Genomic DNA, 19156 nt, shown 5'->3' on the forward strand with positions numbered 1-19156 from the left:
AGAACTTCCCAAAAAAACAAATTCAAGCTTGATCAAAGACTATATTACAGTGTGCTGTTTGACATCAGCTACATTCACTTTGTCATTAGCGTTGTTAGCTCTTAGCTGTGATGAAAACAACAACAATAATAACAACAACCCTGGCCTGCTTTTCATCTACCATATGTTAAATGTTATATGTGTCCAGTCTAAAAGTAGCTTTAACCTGTGTCGTAGTCACATGACCATCATGTCCAGATTTATGGCTCCAGGGTCAACAGTGTCCCATGAGGAAATATGTAACTGGGCTCAATTTGCTGGAATGTTCCTGACTCTGCACTGGTAAAACATCATAAAGGACTGGAGGTCAGGTCACAGTTTAGCCTGAATTACAGGTGAATTGCGGGTGAAAAAAATAAACACGTGAAGCATATCAAACACGCGCAAAACTACTCAAAGACCAGGTGAAACAAAGTCATTCAGTAAAGAGGAATAAATGAACAACCCAGTCCAAAAGTGACGACGCTGCTCTGTTGATATTACAACAACACCGCTGGTGTAAATGTATGTGAGAATGTTGACCCATTGTTGCCTCCAAATACAGTACCTACGGTATGGCCATTGGTGGATGCTCCTTTGGAGCCAATCTTGACCTAATATAAAAAACGTTGACCTTTTAAGTCTAACTGTGAGTCAGTTCCAGCTTTTGTATTTTTTGTCTGGTCGTCAGATTTATGTCTCTGTAAAATACTTGGTTCTGTTCTGATTTGGGACTGTTTTCAACCCAGGTGTCCAGGGGTGGGACACTTCTTCTTCTTCTTTGTCTGTTATCAGGTTAACAGACTTTATTTAAATTCAATTTACAGATGTACACCAACTTCCCTGTAGGGGGCATCTTTATATATGGAGTCACACAGTCAGGATGACATGTCTGTGTTCTGACAACGTACAAGACTGGTCTTTGGATGAGACAGCTGCAGGCCGTCATAAGTTATATCATCTGTTAGCAAGTGGAGGAAGCCAAATATTTCCATTTCATCAAATTAAAACCAGTGTAAATCAAGCCACACGGAGCAGTCTAGAGCTGTCAAGGTCTGTCAAGGTCTCGGCCTTCGCCTCATTGTTTGACCATCGCCTGTCCTCTCCAACGCCAATAGAAATTATTTTCTGTTTTTGTTGACGTGTCTTTCAAAATAGACCAAAACAGCACTGTACCTCCACCAAACATCCATGAACTCAAACCCTGTGAGACGAGGTTCTGAGTGTGGGTTGATTGCGCAGGTTATTTCTGTCGACGGCGTGTCACAAAGAGCAAAGGACATGGCCCCCATCCGTCCCCTTCAGTCAAATTTCATGTCCCTGCCACAAATATCGGGCATTCGTTTATCAAATGGCTAATCAGCTGTTCACACTTTCAATGTTTAACTTGATGGGTGACAGCTCAAAAAGGAGCAGTGATTTGCGACGGTGTAACGGTTTGACATGCGATCTGGTCGGCTGGTATTTCTGCCCGTTTCGTGGACGGCAAAGCCAGGCTGAGGCAGCAGGTAATAAAACGTGTTCTCAGCCTCGCACCTTGGAATTTGTGGTTTCTGCAGGGACACCAGGTGGATGGTGTATTAATAATCACACGGCATCACATGACCGGAGCTCACTCCCCTGTCCTGGACGTCCTCCTGGACGTCCTCTGTTTGTTTTAAATAAAAGCAACTTTCCGTTATATTTTCTCAGCGTTTGTTTTCAGGTTACTTCCTGGTGTCTGAGGATGTTTGTGGATAAGTAGTGCAGCATTAATGCTTCATTAATTACTTTTGCTTCGTTTGATTATCCTTTGTTGAATGGGTTAGTATTCATGTGAATCATGTGAATCTGCTGGATTACATTTATATTCTGGGATTTGAATTCAAAGGCTGAACAAGCTGACAGGCTTAGAACAGCGTCTCAAGAGAAAACCAGTGCTAATGCCCCCGTCAGTCTGTCGTCCAGTCCGCTCTGTATTATCTGTCCTGAGATCAGAAACCAGCTCGTGTGTCAAACTGCACCGTAATAATAGATGATTTATTACAAACGCTCCTGAAAAAGTTGTTTTACATTTGGAGGCAGGGGCGACGCCTGTAGCCAACATCTCCGCAGGGAAATGATGTCATAATTACTCATTTTGACCAAATCTGTTTCACTCGTTCTGGATCTTTGTCTTCTTTTAGGGTCTTTTATCCGAATCATCTCAGTAAAATGTTTATCTTGGACTGTAGTTTTCCTTCTTCTCTGACTTTGTTCCTTCCTGTTTGAGAAACCTCTGGCTAATCTTTACAGTAGCTACAGTAGTAGGTGTTTTTACTTACAGGTGTTTTATTGTGTTTTTTTGAACTGTGTTTTCTAGGATTAACTTGTCCGGCACAGAGGCCTGTTCTGTTCTGTGCTGTGGCGGGGGCTTGTGCTGTTTAGGTGTATTTTTGGACCAGTGGTGAGTCATGGTTTTTACGTTGTGAGTGAGTCATTCTCACAGCCTCTGGACACAAATACTTACATAACAGCCATCAAGTCAACACTGTTAGAAAGTGGGTCAGGCGTCACTACTTCCTCGCCTTCGTACTTTTTCTTTCATTCACCTCTGGTGGTATTTATGTTTTCTAGTCCCTTGTGTTCTATAACCTTTTGAAATCGTTTTGGATTCGTCGGTGACTTCTGACTTGGCTGTTACATCACTCTGTAACTACGTCTTTTTTTTACGTTATTGTCTTTGCCCACGTACAGCACCCGTGGGCCAGTGGATAATTACACCTGCTTTGTATGGTTGTTGTTCCAGTCATCTCACATCTATGTTATATATACATCATATAAACTATTTTTACTTTCTTCTATATAAGGGTTATACATTTTGACTGTGAACCATGGTGCCTTGTTTTAACATTTGTTAACATTTGATTAAAAACACAAAATTACTTAAAATCAATCCAAAAATAGAAAAAACCTAATTCTTCACTGCTACTTATAGTCTTTGTCGTCGGGCTTACAGTTAAGGACTGCTCGACCAAATCCTTTTCTGACAGGCACTGACAGAGCCAGACTGAACATGTCTGTGACACCAGGATAAGAATCGAGCAAGGTTAAACCACTGCATCATAAGATACTCGCTGTGCATTTCCAGCATTGGTGATGGCTCCAGTGGAAGAACAATGTCACACCATCCTCTATTTCTGGCAGCTGCAATCAGCCAGCTATCTTCAAGTGGCAGAGATGGATGAGGGGACGTTTGTGTGCGTGTGTCTCTAATGCAGCTCCTGGAAGAGCGAAAACGCCAAAATACAGGAACACAAATGCCGGGAGTAAACAGCAGCAGCAGAGATGTTGACAGAAACGACAGATAAGACAGAGCAGCGCTGTCGTTGTTGTCAGTTTGAGACACAGACCAGAGATCAGGCATGATGATGGCCACCTACTGCATGTTGTGTGATGAAAAGGCAGAATTCCTGTTTGTCATCGTGAGGTCAAAACCCTCACAGAGGAGCTTCCTTATCATTAACCTCCGGGCAAATCAAATGCACCTTAGGAAGGATGAGGGTGAGGGTGAAAATAAAAAGTGAAGGCATTTTTTTGTATTTTAATGACATCACTCTGAAGAAACATTCTACAATATGGCATACATACCATGAATGGATGGTTATTCTTTTTTTTTGGGGGGGGGGGGGGTGTGTGTGTGAAACAGCTCTGTTACAGCTGTCAGGGTGAGTGATAACAGAAACAGCAGGACAGTTACAGTTACAGTTACAGTTACAGTTACAGTTACAGCTACAGTTACAGCCAACAGCCAACCTGCTGCCTGTGGAGACGCCTGTTTCTTTTGGCAGACAATAAAGCAAAGATAAAAACTTCCAGAACAGGGTCAAACATTTATCAGGAAACGTTCCTAAACACAACAGATTTAAACAGTTAGGAATATGGACTTTTGAAAGCATTTATTTTAGTTGTATTAATAATAAAAATATTATAAAAAATTATTAAACTAAAATATTAATTTTATTTTAGTCCTTGTACTTCATATGTGGACTTTTCCAGTATTTTTTTTTATGTATAATGTTACAATTATATTTTAGGTTAAAGCTGACATTAAATTCATTATCCTCCCAGTAATTTTTAACCATCTTCTAATAGTGAACAGTGAGTGTGTGCAGTGTGTATTCTTTAGTTACCAGACTCCAGAGACATGTCCCCTGGTGGTCATTACTCGGAGGCATAGATAACCCATTCTGCCCAGCAGCTTTGAGAGGGATTTCCCACTTGCCCCAGGACTGTATTGGATGACTTAGAGTTTTTCATTTTTTCCCCTTTTGTTCATGTGTCGTTTGGATGATTGTGCAGAGCAGCTGTTGGAAAAGTTGCAGAGTTCACTCATGTCCATTGTTTGGGGTTAATTTGCACTAATGTCTCTCTCAGATACCAGTGATGCCAACAGCTTCCTGGAATCAGACATGTGGAACCAGATGGCTGCACCGGCCTCCATGTCACTGTCAGACCTGCAGCACATGCATCATGAGTGTGTGTGTGTGTGTGCTGACTGTTTTACCCATCTGTGTCCTTAACAGTGAGAAAGGCTTTACTGTGATCTCACACACAGTACTTCAGACACTGAACTACGTTTCAGTATTTAAGACGACCATGTTCACGTTGACTCTAATGCCTCGCTGTCATAAAGTCTTAATGATATGAGAAAAAGAAAGGTCCTAATGTAACCTTACGAGAAATAAGTCATGTTTTTCTCATAATGTTACAACTATTTTCCCTCATAAACTCTTTTTATTTTGTAAAATTACAAATTCACATTAACTAGATATAGTTTTAATCTCGATTTGATCCTATAAGTTTTTTTTCCAATTAACCGTGTTTTTTGTGTTCAGTAGCTCGCAGCATTCAGCGCTTGATCAGTATTTAGAAGCACGGCAGCAGAGACAGATGGTAAAATGCGAAGCTCACTTTGAACAGGTGTCGGGAAGGAGGTGAGAAAGAGAGAGAGAGAGAGAGAGAGAGAGAGATGCCACTTCCATATAGAATATATAGTTAACCAGCTGGCCCGTCTGTCTGAGTAAAATGAGGTAAAAAGGATGCCATAAATCAGACTATTAAAATATACTATACTATCCTACTACTATAAAAAAGAATATTGCAGTCAGGTATTAAATTGTTAAAGAGACCACAGTGACACACTGCGGTGGAAGTGAAATGTGGCGACGACACTTCGGTGCAACTGGAACTAGGAATGTTGTCAGGCTGCAAGTAGCTGTGAAAGAGATGAATATGAGAAGACTTGAAGTGAAATCCTCAAATGTTCAGTCCCAGAACTGGAACATCAACGTGTTTTCACACAAAACTGTGATCTGAGGGAAAATTTGAATTCATTATTTAGTTTTTGTTTTGTTTTTTGTATTGACCAATGATAATCTCGTTATGTTAACCTGATTAAGTGTGTTATTTGAACAGTTATTTCGTCAGTATGTTTCAGTGTGTGTCTATGACCAGCTTGGTCAGGAGCTTGTTGTCCAGCTCTGGGGTGAGGAGTTCTTTTTCACAGCCTCTTGGGCCTAGATGCTGATGTGTCTCTGAAGACACATGACCCCTGGTACTAAATCTGTATAAATAGTGAGAGTTGTGTTAAGAAGGTCAACTGGTGTAACCCAATGTCCCAAATTATTTACAGCGGGTCCCTGACTTACGGGTGGTGTGACTTAAATTGGTTTTCGTCGTACGTCTGATCTCACCAACAAGTACCTGTGTTGCTCGACTACGCTAACACGGCGGTAAAATCATATTCTAGGACATAAAACATCAGAGTCTGACTTACGCCTGGAAGCCATGATGAAGAGCAAAAAAAAAAACAATGCAACAACAACCGTAAGTTGAAGACGTCGTAAACCAAGGACCCCTGTGTGCAAACACCAAAAGGAGAAGCAGTTGAACTCTGTGTGATGCTGTTTCCCCTTTTTTATTGTTGTGCTATGGCATTGGTTCCCAAAGTGGGGGGTGAGTCCCTTTTGGGGAATGCTCAGTAATTGCCAGGAGAACTGGAGGACTTTTTTGTTTGTGACGCAATGAACAAAATTCCTTGATTTTCTTTCTTCTCCCGGTGAGAATATCCACGGTTAGTGATTACAGTAAAGTCCAGTACAGACAGAGTACAGTGAATAGTTTACAAGTACTGTAAAAGCTGTGATTGTGTTGACACGGGGTTAGATGTGAGCCTCAGAAAGAGTTGCTAATTTATGACTAATATTAATCCTATTACACCACACAAAACCTTGTAAACCAATATAGCCCTGATGATGCTGAGCATGCTGGGAAAGACTCCAGTTACAGTAGGTCTTGTGCCCTGCACTGACTCCTACATACTGCTATACCTCATATAAAATATTATGGGCCTTTTATATGTTTATGTTTGAGACCGCAAAATTTTACGAAGAAATGTTTAAACTTTAAAGGGGTCACTAGGCAGCGCCGCAGTCAAAGTGAAAATTTACTGCCCTGGCAGAGGATATAAATAACTGTCTCAGAGCGGCAGGAAAATGGCTGCTCGGGCTCGGCGCTCACTGCCAACACAATCCTAACGGCCTGCTCAAATGACCTAACTCGTGACCCTCTTTCTGAAGCGACTTACTCAGATATAAACCATTCACAGTTCTGTACTAAGAAAAAGATCAATATCTCTGTAATATTCTGACTAATCAGAAGATTTACAGACGAGGGATTTCTGTAAGGCTTGCGGTTGGTGTGACAAGGGCTTAACTGCTGTAACGCTAGACTTTCGGTGCAGCCTGTGCGCTCGCTGCCAGCCACTTCTGACAGGCCAGATGGATCTCTGATGTCACTCTGTCCGAAGTCCAAGCAAGCTGTCGGTAGATTCAGTCACCTGGTCCTGAGTTCTCAGCACCCACTTTGACACAAACTGTCAGCAGATCCCAGGTAACTGGGAGAATCCTTCTGGGCCCTTGTCAGCACGCTCGCATCAACAACTGACCACAGAACACTTGATGAGAAAAGAAACACACGTGTTGAAAATGTGTCAGAAAAAGTGACGGTGATAGAATTTGTGATTTACACTTTGGTTCATGTAGTTTACCTTAGGAGAGTTCATTGTGACATTTTTCCAGAAATGAAACCAACGTCTCCTCCTGTCTCTGAGCTGGAGCTTCAGGTGGTTTCATTACAGAAGGTTCAAACAGTTGTCAGTGCTCGGGTCAAAACTCATGTACTCGGCAGGACCTCTGAAGGCTCGTAACGCTTTTTACCCCCTGCAGGAAATACTTGTAGCAGTGATCTTAAAGTTCCTCAGTTGGGAGGGCAGCTGTTGAGTTTGAAGGTTTCTTTTTGACCTGTGTGTTTTCCACGACCCCAAAAACCGAGGTTACATCATCCCACATGGTTGAAACCAGATCACCTGGAGCTACCATGTGTATGTGGGAAAGAACTGAAGAAAATGTGTCTTCTGCGTCGGCCTCTCTGGGTTTAGTTGCATGTCTCTGTGTGTTTGGGTGTTTGTCTCGGTCAGCGTCAACATGCCAGGCACGTCAGCGTAGCAGATTATTTTACATTAAACTACCAAAGGTCCGATACATGTGAATTCAGTTACCTCGCCTCAAACCTCAAACCTCCGTTCACTTTTTGATATCACTTGATAAAATGCTGCCGCTAATCCCGACTTAAACCTGACCATGTCGCAGGCCTCGTCAGTTACACATGGCGTTAATCAGAGCAGTGCTGGTTGTGGATGGGGCCGTATTATGGGGGTCAAGAAAGGCCAGACCTTATGCCACTGTAGCTAAGATACTTCACCCGCTGCGAGGATGCAATAAATCAGGAGCCACTCCCACTTGCAACTCTGCCAAATGGAGAGCGGCGCAAGCTGACCCTGCATGCGTACCTCACCCACATGTCCCTCGCGGCACGGCGGTGGCAATCTGTTGACGTTGCAGACCGCGACTGCGTATGTGAAAGCTGAAAAGTTAAATTAAGGCTCAGGAATGTCACTAACAGTTTACGCCATGTTGGGAAGACGGAGGGGAGGAGTGGTCTTCGTTATCTGAAAATGTGTCTAATAAATGACGCGTCAGCACAGTGCGGTATCGACCCGTTTGTTACGTGGCACTGTGTCAACGTGTCAGTAGTGTTGAAGTGATCGCAGAGATTTTACGAAATGAAAAGTAACTGTCGGTCAAAAGTTTTCTGCAAGCGTAGACCCCACCACTCCAATTCTACTAGAGCGAGGAAATGAACACAGTGCCCTCTGATGGCCAGTTCACACAATAAGACAGATCTACCAAGGACAGTCATGGTAATATATAGCACCACCCAGTGGGTGGGAAGTGTTTGTGTAAATAAATTGAGAAGCGTAATTTCTCCAAGTTGACAGACATTTATTATTATTATTATTATTATTATTATTATTATTATTATTATTATTATTTACTACACTTGAAGAAAACCTGTATTTTAAAGTTCAATTTTTTAAAGCTCTGAATCAAATTTTAGTAAAAATTCATCATCATTATTTAATATAATAGATAGATATTATAGATAGGATCTTTAATTATAGATACATATTTGCATATTGATATGCTAATTTTTATATACGTTTACTTACTTACATTTACAGCTATTTAATTAAATAACTTTCTTTAAATTAGAAATGCTGTATAAACCTTTTTACGTTTAAATATTTTTTTCAATACCTAAACATTTTTTTACATTTTTATATAAATATTAATTTATTAGTTGTATTAAATGTATTTCATGACAAATACGTTACATTTTTGTATTGTATAACAATGTTCAATAATGTTTATTGCTTTTTATAATAAAATAAAGTTAGGAATAATCCTATATTTATTAGATACTGACCAAATTTTCCAATTTAACAAACAAAAAAAAAGTGTCTTTACAGAACTATGAATTTCATATTTTGACCTAAAAACATATATTTTAAATTAAAATTTTAACTCAACTCACCTGAAATATTTTTATTTTTACATTTTTAAAAATAAATAACTGTGACCCTTTTATTTGTGTCACAAAATTATTTTAACTCCTGGATCTTACCGCACTGCACAGACACACACACACACACACACCCTGACGAGACACTCGAGTGATTTTTTTTTTTTGCAGAGCGTCTGTTTTGCTTGGCAAAGTTGAGACTAGGAAGCAGTGTCTCAGAGTGTCAGTCTCAGAGGGAAGAGGCCGTTGGCAGTAATGTTATGTTAGAATCCACGTGCTACCTTGAGTCACGTCACGTTAGAGGGCTGGACACCTGTCAATCTCAGATGGGGCACACAGGTCAGATTATGGGAGAGAAGTGCAGGGCGTCGCCTCAGACACGTAACTCGGACCTCGGCTGTCTGTCTTTCCAAGGTTTGTGTTTTTTTGGGTTTTTTTACAGTTCCACCAGGTGTGTCTTTCATCATGTGTCTGTGGTGAATGTAGTGAAAAGTCCTGACAGCTGCACCGTGTGGCACTTCTGCACAGAAACAAGATTTGTACAGTGGATCGCTGTGGATTTATCCAGTTTAATGTTTGGCTTGACTCAGTCTCTGGCTGCCGCTGGATTCTTTGTCTAATTGGTGATTTCCTTCTTTGAGACTCGGTGGACGGACTTGAATCATGTCGCCTGGACTTCAAAACAGAATGCGTGTGTGATATTTAAAGCAGTTCTCTGAGATCGTGATATTGTGCTGTTGGCACATGAGATGTAGAGTTGGTAACTGTTCAATGGTTGATTAGAAAACTAGTGAGAAACTAGTTAAAACTTTTTAGCTGATTTTGAAACCTGCCTTGAACTGAATCGTCACGATCAGCTCTTGTTTTGTTCAGGGAATAGTGATGATGTCATTTTGCCATATTGAAAAAAAAATGAAACTATGTTTTTGTAATTATTACATTTCCTCACGTTAATTTGGTGAGTTGTTTTTATTACCTTCATTTTTCTTAAATAATGTGTAAAAAATCATGATTTATCTGTGTTGGACACTTTTCACCGTGGTCCCCGTCATCAGGCCTTCGGTCCAACATTTGGCCCTAAAGTTTCAAAAAGGAAACTATAGGAGCTACTGTACTTTTTTTACTACACAAGATTTGTCTGTGATTTTTGTAAGTTTTACTAAATTTTGAAATTTGCTTTCGAAGCCTTTTGTTCATGTGCATAAAATGAATGATGGTCTGGTTTAGCTGAAAAAAAAATTAAATATATGTGTGTATAAAATCTAACATAAAACATTTATATATATGTACATATAGGCCTTTTATGTATACATATACAATCATCTTTCCATCAGATACACAATCAAAATAGAAATATATAGAAACATTTTATACAGTGTTTATATGCCATAATATTTTTTTACAATATTAACCTGCAAAAGATTAAAAAAATCAAATGAATTTATGTTAAATGAAAACAATGTGTATTAAGTACTAAATGGAGTATTGTTATAGTCTGAAGTCAAATGGTGTATTCAGAGAAACACATGAACATAATCTTCAAATATAAACACAATATAAATATTCAGATATATATACACACCACATGTGAATCTGTAGAAACATTATGTAACAGCCCGGTAATGAAACAAGGGGGAAAAATTAACTAGTGGCAACTTCTTTACTTAGAAACAGATTGTGTTGAATTATTAAAAACAAGTACACATGAAACACCAAAAACGTAAGGTATTGATAAAAAATTCAGACAAGTCATGAATATTTGTCCTAGCTAATATATGTATTGGTTAATATAATATCATATAATATTATATAACCAAATTAAATTAGGGCACTTCCAGTTTTCTTGTTGATATTTTTGTTTACAAAAGTGTCAGTCTGACCCTTTAAACTTCGCTCTCTGTCACCTGGTTAGAGTATCTCTGACACCTCAGTTCCCCATCATCATCATCATAAGATTGGTCTGAAGTGTCAGCTGCCCGAGACTCCATATTAGTCTAGGACACAGTGTCTGGGGATGGGGATGGCAACTCCAGTATTTATAGATTTGACTCATAAGTTGGAATGAGGCGAGAGTATCTCTCCATCAGTGTTCAGCCTCACTGGAGAGCTCGTACAGTAGAACCCAAAACATGTAGAACTATCATTCACTCTGTCATTATTACATGTTTATTGTCCTTGAAAATATTTGACCAGCATTTTGATAATTCACAATATATACCTACATACATACCTAATTAACATTTAACTATTCTTTATCAAACCCATCTTAGCGTACTGATGCAAAATGTGAACATTTCTAAAAAAAAAGATTTTAAAAACTAAGAGTATTGAATGTAATTCACAAAAATACCCAGAAACATAATAACAAAAAAGTAAAATAATGTTAATACATTAAATAATAATATCACACACATGAATTAGTAAAATACATGAATGCTAATGTCTGATGTGCTAACAGTCCTGGGAGGTTCTTCCACATCTGTGTCATCTGTGTCACTGAGGAACGGTCCCTCACCTGGTCGGACCTGTACCGTACAGCAGAGTTGACAGGCGTGGCTTTAGGATGGAGTTGGGACGAGTGCCAGCTGTTAGGAGATGTGGTGAATACTTGACTGTGGGCTACTAAGTTTAGATCGCATTTGAGAGCCTTCGTCAATTGTAGACAGGACGGAACAGTCACACGGGGTCAAAGCACCAGATGGTTCTGTTACAGCAGTGTGTGTTTAGTTATAGCTGATTATGAAGTGTGAACCTCAGCAGCTACTGCTGACCTTCTTGTTAAACATTGTTGTCCGACAAGTTGTCAGAAAAATGCAGAATATCGCATTTTATATAAAATGTCTCAAAATGCTGCATAGTTTTAATTAGGGAAACCTTTCTCTAAGACATCACTGCAGGTTCTTGGTATGTATTTATGATGTTTATTTTGTTTGGTGTTTCAGCATCGGTGCAACACTTGTGGACTGCATCAGTAAGAAAGGACTGGAAGCTGGCAGCCAGTTGCAAGGCAGTGTGCAGGCGGCGGGGCAGCAGCAGCAGCAGCAGCAGAACCAGCAGCTTCTTCTGACTCCGGCCAGCCTCCAGCTTGCTCAGCTCCAGGCACAGCTGACCCTCCAGCGCCTGAAATTGGCTCAGGCTCAGGGGGGGAACACGGCCTCTGCCGCCACTGTTCTCAATCAAGTTCTGTCGAATGTTGCTATGTCTCAACCTCTTTTCAACCAGCTGAGGACAGTAAATATGGTTGGAAACTCACAGGGTGCCTTCCCCACGGGAGTACTCGGTCTTCCCTCTTCAAATGCAGCCTTGGGGGCCCTGGTTGGCGGGGGCTTCCAGCAAAACCCGGAGAACGTGAGATTTACCCATGCTGGTGGGGGGGGCCCTGTAAACCAACAGGCTGTGGAATATTGTAAGAAGTCAGCGTCCGTGTACCCCTGTGACACAGACCGACGTCTACAGTACAACCTTGAAGCAGGGACTGCTGTAGATGGACAGTACTCAGTCTCTAACTCCCAGGGGAAGAACATCAACAACGCTGGTTTTCAGAGGAATTTCTTTAGCCAGGATATGCAAGGACAACAGAGTGGATTCAACATCAGTGAGCAGTGGAAACAGCCTGTGAGCCTGAGTCACACTGGAAACGCCGACATAGTCTCTAACAGTGGCGCTGTGTGGACGGCAGCTGGACAACCCATCCGTAGCAGAAACGAACTATATAACCCAGAAGAGCCGACCTCTGAAGCCAAGTTCAATCAGATTTCCTCCCTGAGTTCAACTGGTTCTCAGGGATTTGCAGGGTACCAGACCCTGCATGGGGCCGAGGGGACTCAGTCCTCAGGTACCAGGATACTTCAGCCCTATCAGGTCAATGACTACCACGCTGTCACACCCACTCAGCTGCCGCACCAATGTAGCATCTGTGACAAAAAGGTCTACAACCTCAAGGTTGGTCAGAGTTAATATTCATCACAACATGATGTTTATGTTTAACTTTAAACCATTGATCAGTTCATTAAATAACAGATGGGAACTCAGTTTCTAAGAAAGGAGACGTAGTGACGCCTGGATTATTTTTTTGTTTCCTTTATATTCTGTGATGAGATTCCAAATATAACTTTGAGACTAAAGTTCTCTAAAATTAAAATAATTTATTCTACTCTGTAATTGTTTGTTAGACTCCAGATTAGAGGAGAGGTGTTCAGGAATTTATAAATGATCAATTTATCTTTTAATCATAGCGACCTCTCTGGGTCACAGGTTCAGGTGGTCCTGTTCACTGTGTTGATAAAGTTTTTGTGTAATTATCTTTTCTATCATCATAAAGTACTTCACCAGACTAACATCTGTGTTAATGCAAGTGTAAATAAGAAAAAACAAGAAGATAAAGTGCAGAGAACTCAGTCATTGGCCAGAGCCACTGCTGTAACTACCCACAGTGTGAGAGGCAAATCATATGAATCAACTGAGGCTTTATTGTAGAAGGTCATGAAACATTAGAAAAGATTACTTTAATTGGTATTAAATCTTTAGAGATGACGGAATTTAAATAAAAACACATGTTAAATTTGTCCGTCATCCATTTCAGATCTTATGAGGTTTATGTTAAATTAAACTTCTGACCTGAATAATCACATGACTGAACCAGTCTCTGAACACTTTATCGCTCAGTCTCTGGATTAAAATCTTAATAAAATTATATATTAACAGTGTTTTTCAACCTTGGGGTCACAACCCTATGTGGGGTCCTACCGGACCTAATATCTATTTTTTCAGCAAATTGTTTTTTAAAATTATGACCAATAAAAACACCACACAAACTCTTAAATATGTATTATTTCACATGCTGAATATGACTTATATATAACTATATAATTTCAAATAAAATGCAGCGTTTAAAAATATCTAAGTTGGCGCATCTTGATTGACCACTGCCATCATAAGACTAAAAGAAATGTCTCTGGGGTCGCCAGAGATTTGTGATGTCAAAGTGGAGTCAGGAGCCAAAAATGTCTGGTCTCCGTTGAGATAATCTGTGTGTGTATGTATACATGTGACTTACTTACGTATTTGTGCATTTTCAGGACTGGGACCAGCACGTGAAAGGAAAACTACACCTGCAGAATCGAACACTGTACTCAAATCAAAGGTGAGGACGTGGCTCATTCACTAAAGTAAGAATAAAATGTACATGTTGAGGGCGCCAGCTGTGCACGTCATGAATCAACTCCTTCCCCGGGACACAGAGGCATTTCATTTTCATTACCTTGCTCTGCACACAGCTGTCCTAATGTTCTATGAATATGAGCTCTGTCACAAGAAATGTGAGAGCAAGGCAGGGGTGAGGCTAAAATCAGCCGTCTATGATTGTTGCAGCTCTGCCGTGCTATCAGCGGGAGCTGTTCAGTACCCCGTTGGCAGGCCCTCCGATGGCGGTTTGATTCCCGGGGGGACAAACTCCATGGTCTTCTCTGCGTCAAGTCAAGGTAGGGTGACCCACTGCTCAGCAGTGCCAGAGAAGTGTGTCTGCCTTTGCTATTTTTTTTCTCCTCTAACGTAAGAACAGTGTTTTTCCGATTGCTATAATTTGTGTCGTAGTGTGATAGGTGGTAGTCAGGGAGTATTTTTAGAGTTACGTAGTGCATGCGTGACAGCAACTTGACACAGTGTATTTTGATACAATGATTTATAACAGCAGATTTAAATGTTTTGAAATTCAAAAAGTCACAACACCAACCTAAATGTGATGAGTGAGGGGTGTAATAACTACTTCATGTCATGAACAATACATTTACAAAAGACTCTGACCTCGGTGATACTGACTGAGCGCCAGTTTACGACAGAGCTAGCTGTGTGTTATTGCAGTAAAAATTCTCTTTCACATGTATTTACTATATCTAATCAGCATGGAACTCTAATTACAAAACTGTCAATACATACATATATACACACATATATACACATATATATTTTTGATGTATATATATTCACAAAAGGTGATGTTTATTTTTCAGCTAACGTAACATTTTAACATTTGACCTCAGTCTAGTTCATGCCACGGTTGACTGTAAAGGTAATATTTGTTTTGTTTACCGCAGATGTTTCTTCAGCAGCCAGTGCATCGTATTTACCAGCTGCAGCAATGACGACGTATCCACTGACAGACCCAGAATTTGCCTCACACCAGCCAGAGTCAAAGGTCAGACTGATGTTGGGATTGTTCTCTAACCATGATTCAAGATTGATCTTTGTTTAAACCAAATAAAAAAAAAACACATTTTACCCCAATGGACAGTAACATGACATTTGATGATAATACATGAAATTAGTCTGCACTGCTTTTTCAAACTTAGAGCGCCACCTAGTTCTGGAAAAGATCAGAAGATTTGTCCAAAAGATTGTTGAAAACGGCAACTTCTATTCAGAAAATAAAATGTTGTAGGATTGGTGAGGTTAATTATTTTTACCTTAATATTTTGTATGCATTAAAATAAGATGAATATTTAGTAAATGTAGAAGTCTGAGCAAAGCTGTTGACAGCAGCTTTATATGTTTATAGACGTCTGCTCCTGCCTGGAGCGGACAAACCCAGCTGTAGATAATCTATCAATAAGAATCACGTCCTAATAAAGCAAAGTGCACATGATGAGTGAGTTAATAAGTTCTTAATGAGGTGGTTAACATGCTGTCAACACACAGTGACACACATGCAGTAATTTCAATAATCACATTTACCCCCCTCACCACAGCTGGGGCACTTCTCTGGAGTATACCAGGGTACACTAAAAAGTTCTGAATTAAATTTAAAGAAACCTTTATTTAAAAAACAAAAATCTAAATTATTTCCATTAAAGTCTAAACAATCCTTCAAGCAGGTTTTCCAACAGATTTCTGTTTTTGTGGAATTTTGTTGGATGTCTTCACATCAGGTATAACCTGTTTCTTTTTTTATTAATATTTCTTTAGATTTTTTGGATTGGAAAATCTATGAAACAAAGTTTAATTGTTTGACAGGCCTAAAATGTGCATTTACTTCCCTTGTATGCTAACAAATTCTGTTATCTTCGTATTGTCATTGTCTTTGTTTTCTTTTTTCAATCTAATGTCGTTAGACTTTATTTAGCAAAGTCACTGATGTAAAAGTCTCGTGCTTCGTGGACAAAAGGTTTTGTTTGTTCCATCTGTGGGAAAATATTTTTAGCCTCCGCTACATGAGCCAGTGTTGGACACACAACGGTCTGAGCAGAACAGGTGTCGTTTTATTGTTTCAAATCCCTGTGTTAAGTGGTGCACACATGCTGCAAATACAAACTCACACGCACGCACGGTAAAACTCACATACGCAAACACAAAAATTAATTAAATGTTACGTTAAGGAGGTAAGGAAGGAAACCAGTAGCTCCATATGAAAACAGAACTTACACAGAGATAAACATGGGATTACAGCTAATGACTATAAGAAGCACAGACCCCCCGACCCCTGGGTTAGATCCCCATGTAACAGTGTAACATTTCAGAGTGGTGCGAGGCTGGGAAAATGATCTGAGGGATCAGTGTCCAGCACTCTGTGCCGAGACGAAGGTAAAACTGTGAAGCCCAGCTGACCGTCCCTGTAGATCCTCCAACATGGTTGGTGCTTTGTACAAGTAAACAGTCATTAGCACAGTTTCCAGCTAATGTCAGTCAGTACGCTATCAGTTTCAACCCCGTGAAAAGGTTGTTATCCTTCACAGCATTTGCTCCTTCGGTTTGCCAAGTCATTGTGGTGAGACTGATGCTGTCACCAACAACGTGCTCCATAAAGAGACAGTGGTCTGTGCTTTAACGAATAGATTCTCTCATCAGAAATTCAGAAATAGAAAAGAAAAAAATCCCTGTCACTGTTTTATTGGTACATTTTAAGCCATTATTTAAAAAAGACCATTGAAGAAATTAACATGTGAAACTACAGGATTCTTGTATATTCATTTAGCCTCATTTTATATTTGCTCCATTTGACTATATAATATTCAATTGAATATTCCCCTTTAATCAGTGTTGTTTTTTGGCACTTTGTGACTCCGCGTGATTCTACCATGACAGAGCACTCTGCACGTCTGCTCTGTGGTCAATAGAAACAGCTACTGTCTGAAACTTAAGCCAAGTTTAAACTGCCTGGGATTTCAGACACAGACCACATTTTACGGGTCAGACATCAGTGGATGCAGTGAACAAGGGTCTTCTTCTCTGGCATATTCCACGGGCAACAGTCTTTTCCTGGATCTCTTTATTGAACCTAAGCTGTATTGACCTTTCCTAATAATGGTGGAAAACTTGTTTATCATCAGGAGCTGAACATTTCAACACTAAGTCAACATATATCTTAATGTATGTCTCAATACAAATGGTATCATTTTGCTTGAGTTATAGGCAGCACATTAACCTCTCGGCCTTCTGTGAGTCAAAGATTCCATATTAAAAAGAGTTCTTTGGTCATTTCCCCTCAGGCATTTTGGATACTGAGCCATATGATGACTAGTTGTCATTTATATGGCATCATAAATGATTTAACAACATACAGTATCACCTATAAATATTTTTATTCTGATGCCTCACCTTTGGCCTTTTTTTATATCCTCTGCTCTACATGGCTGTTGAACCCCTTTTGGAGCTTGTGTTAGTGTTGGGCCGCGTCTGAACAAATTCCCTGTAAAAACAGAGACTCTGGCTACAGGTCCAGTGTGGAATTGAATCCTCCGGTCTGTCCCACACATGGTACTGTCTGTCAGGTTTGTCAGCACGGGAAGCGGAGAAAGAGGAGGAGGGGTACGAGAAAAAGTGCAGCTGCAGCAGAACGGCTGCAGGCGCATGACTTTGTGAAAAAGGAAGCTGAATTAACAACTGTTTTTTGCACATGCCGTCCAACAGCATGTGTAACAACTACGTGTCAATGTATATAATGAGCTGCATTTATAAAGGCAGAATGAGAATGAGGTTTTTTGTAAATATGGATTCAACAAATTTAACTAGATTTAATATATTTGAAAATATAAAACATCCAAACACATTATAGACTAAGTTTGTATACTATATCATTATATTATATGCTGATCGTTCTGTTTATATTAGTCACCACCTTGTTAGGGTTAGTTCATTTTTTTTGCCTCACTTTCCCCAATGTGGGATTAATAAAGTTTTCTCTCTTAAAAAAAAAAAAAAGAAACTACAGGACAACACCATTCCTGTGTAAGAGAGTACTTAACTTTGGTGTACTACAGAAAGATACTGTAATTGTATTCAGAACTGTTTGCTTACAGTTTCCATTCTCTTCCTTGCAGCCATTTCAGCTGCATAAAGCAACCACAGGGAGAGTGGTTCACATTTGTAATCTCCCTGAAGGAAGCTGCACAGAAAATGATGTCGTCAACCTCGGACTTCCCTTTGGCAAAGTCACCAACTACATCCTCATGCGCTCTACCCATCAGGTACCATGTTGTAATGAGTAAATAGTCACTTTAATGTGGTAAGTAATTTGAGTAAACCTGATTACTGGCTCGGTTTTAGCCGTTTTATTCAAGCCGTAAACATGACTTTCACTTTGTCTTCCTTGAGGTTTATCAAGTCAGTACTGTAACTAGGGATGGCTCAAAACAACTGTTTCATGTACCGATACTATGACTAAGAGTATCTGCCAGTATCAATCAGATGCCTTCTTTTCTCCTCCATAATGCCATGGGCTGCTGTTGCTCAGGCGATAGTGTCTCTGTTCACGGCATGTCTCACAAAGCTGAGCTTTTGGGCTTTGGTATTAGATCGGATACAGATCCCAAGTATCAGATCAAGCCATCCCTGACTGTAACATCAACACTTTCCTATCAATGCACCAAGGTTTTGTCAACTTTCTATAAAGTGACAATATAGAGTTGTGAAATACATATGGGTTTAACACTGAACGATCTGAGACTGTATCTCAACTCCAGTTCTGTTTCACTCTTGCCAGGCCTTTCTGGAAATGGCGTATGTTGAGGCCGCTCAAGCTATGGTTCAATACTACCAGCTCACTCCAGCTATGATTAACAATCAGAAAGTTCTCATTAGAATGTCCAAGCGGTATAAGGAGCTGCAGCTCAAGGTGAGATAAAAGATCAGTGTGAAGCAGATTGAGTCTGGAAATGATTCCTCACATGTTCTCCTCTGCTTAGAAACCAGGCAGAGACGTCCA

General features: G+C 40.0%; 1 protein-coding gene across 1 annotated transcript in view; it reads left to right on the forward strand.

Moving 5' to 3' along the window:
* rbm20 (RNA binding motif protein 20) overlaps positions 1-19156 on the forward strand; it is a 34640-nt gene that overhangs the window by 12217 nt on the left and 3267 nt on the right. The window contains exons 5-11 of the mRNA XM_025058732.1: positions 11904-12903; positions 14040-14104; positions 14332-14441; positions 15054-15154; positions 18273-18419; positions 18935-19066; positions 19137-19153. Of these exons, the coding sequence (XP_024914500.1) occupies positions 11904-12903; positions 14040-14104; positions 14332-14441; positions 15054-15154; positions 18273-18419; positions 18935-19066; positions 19137-19153 (1572 nt within the window). The remainder of the gene's footprint in view (positions 1-11903; positions 12904-14039; positions 14105-14331; positions 14442-15053; positions 15155-18272; positions 18420-18934; positions 19067-19136; positions 19154-19156) is intronic.

The sequence above is a fragment of the Cynoglossus semilaevis genome, chromosome 9 (assembly GCF_000523025.1).
Source record: "Cynoglossus semilaevis isolate Cse_v1.0 chromosome 9, Cse_v1.0, whole genome shotgun sequence".
Lineage (NCBI taxonomy): Eukaryota > Metazoa > Chordata > Actinopteri > Pleuronectiformes > Cynoglossidae > Cynoglossus > Cynoglossus semilaevis.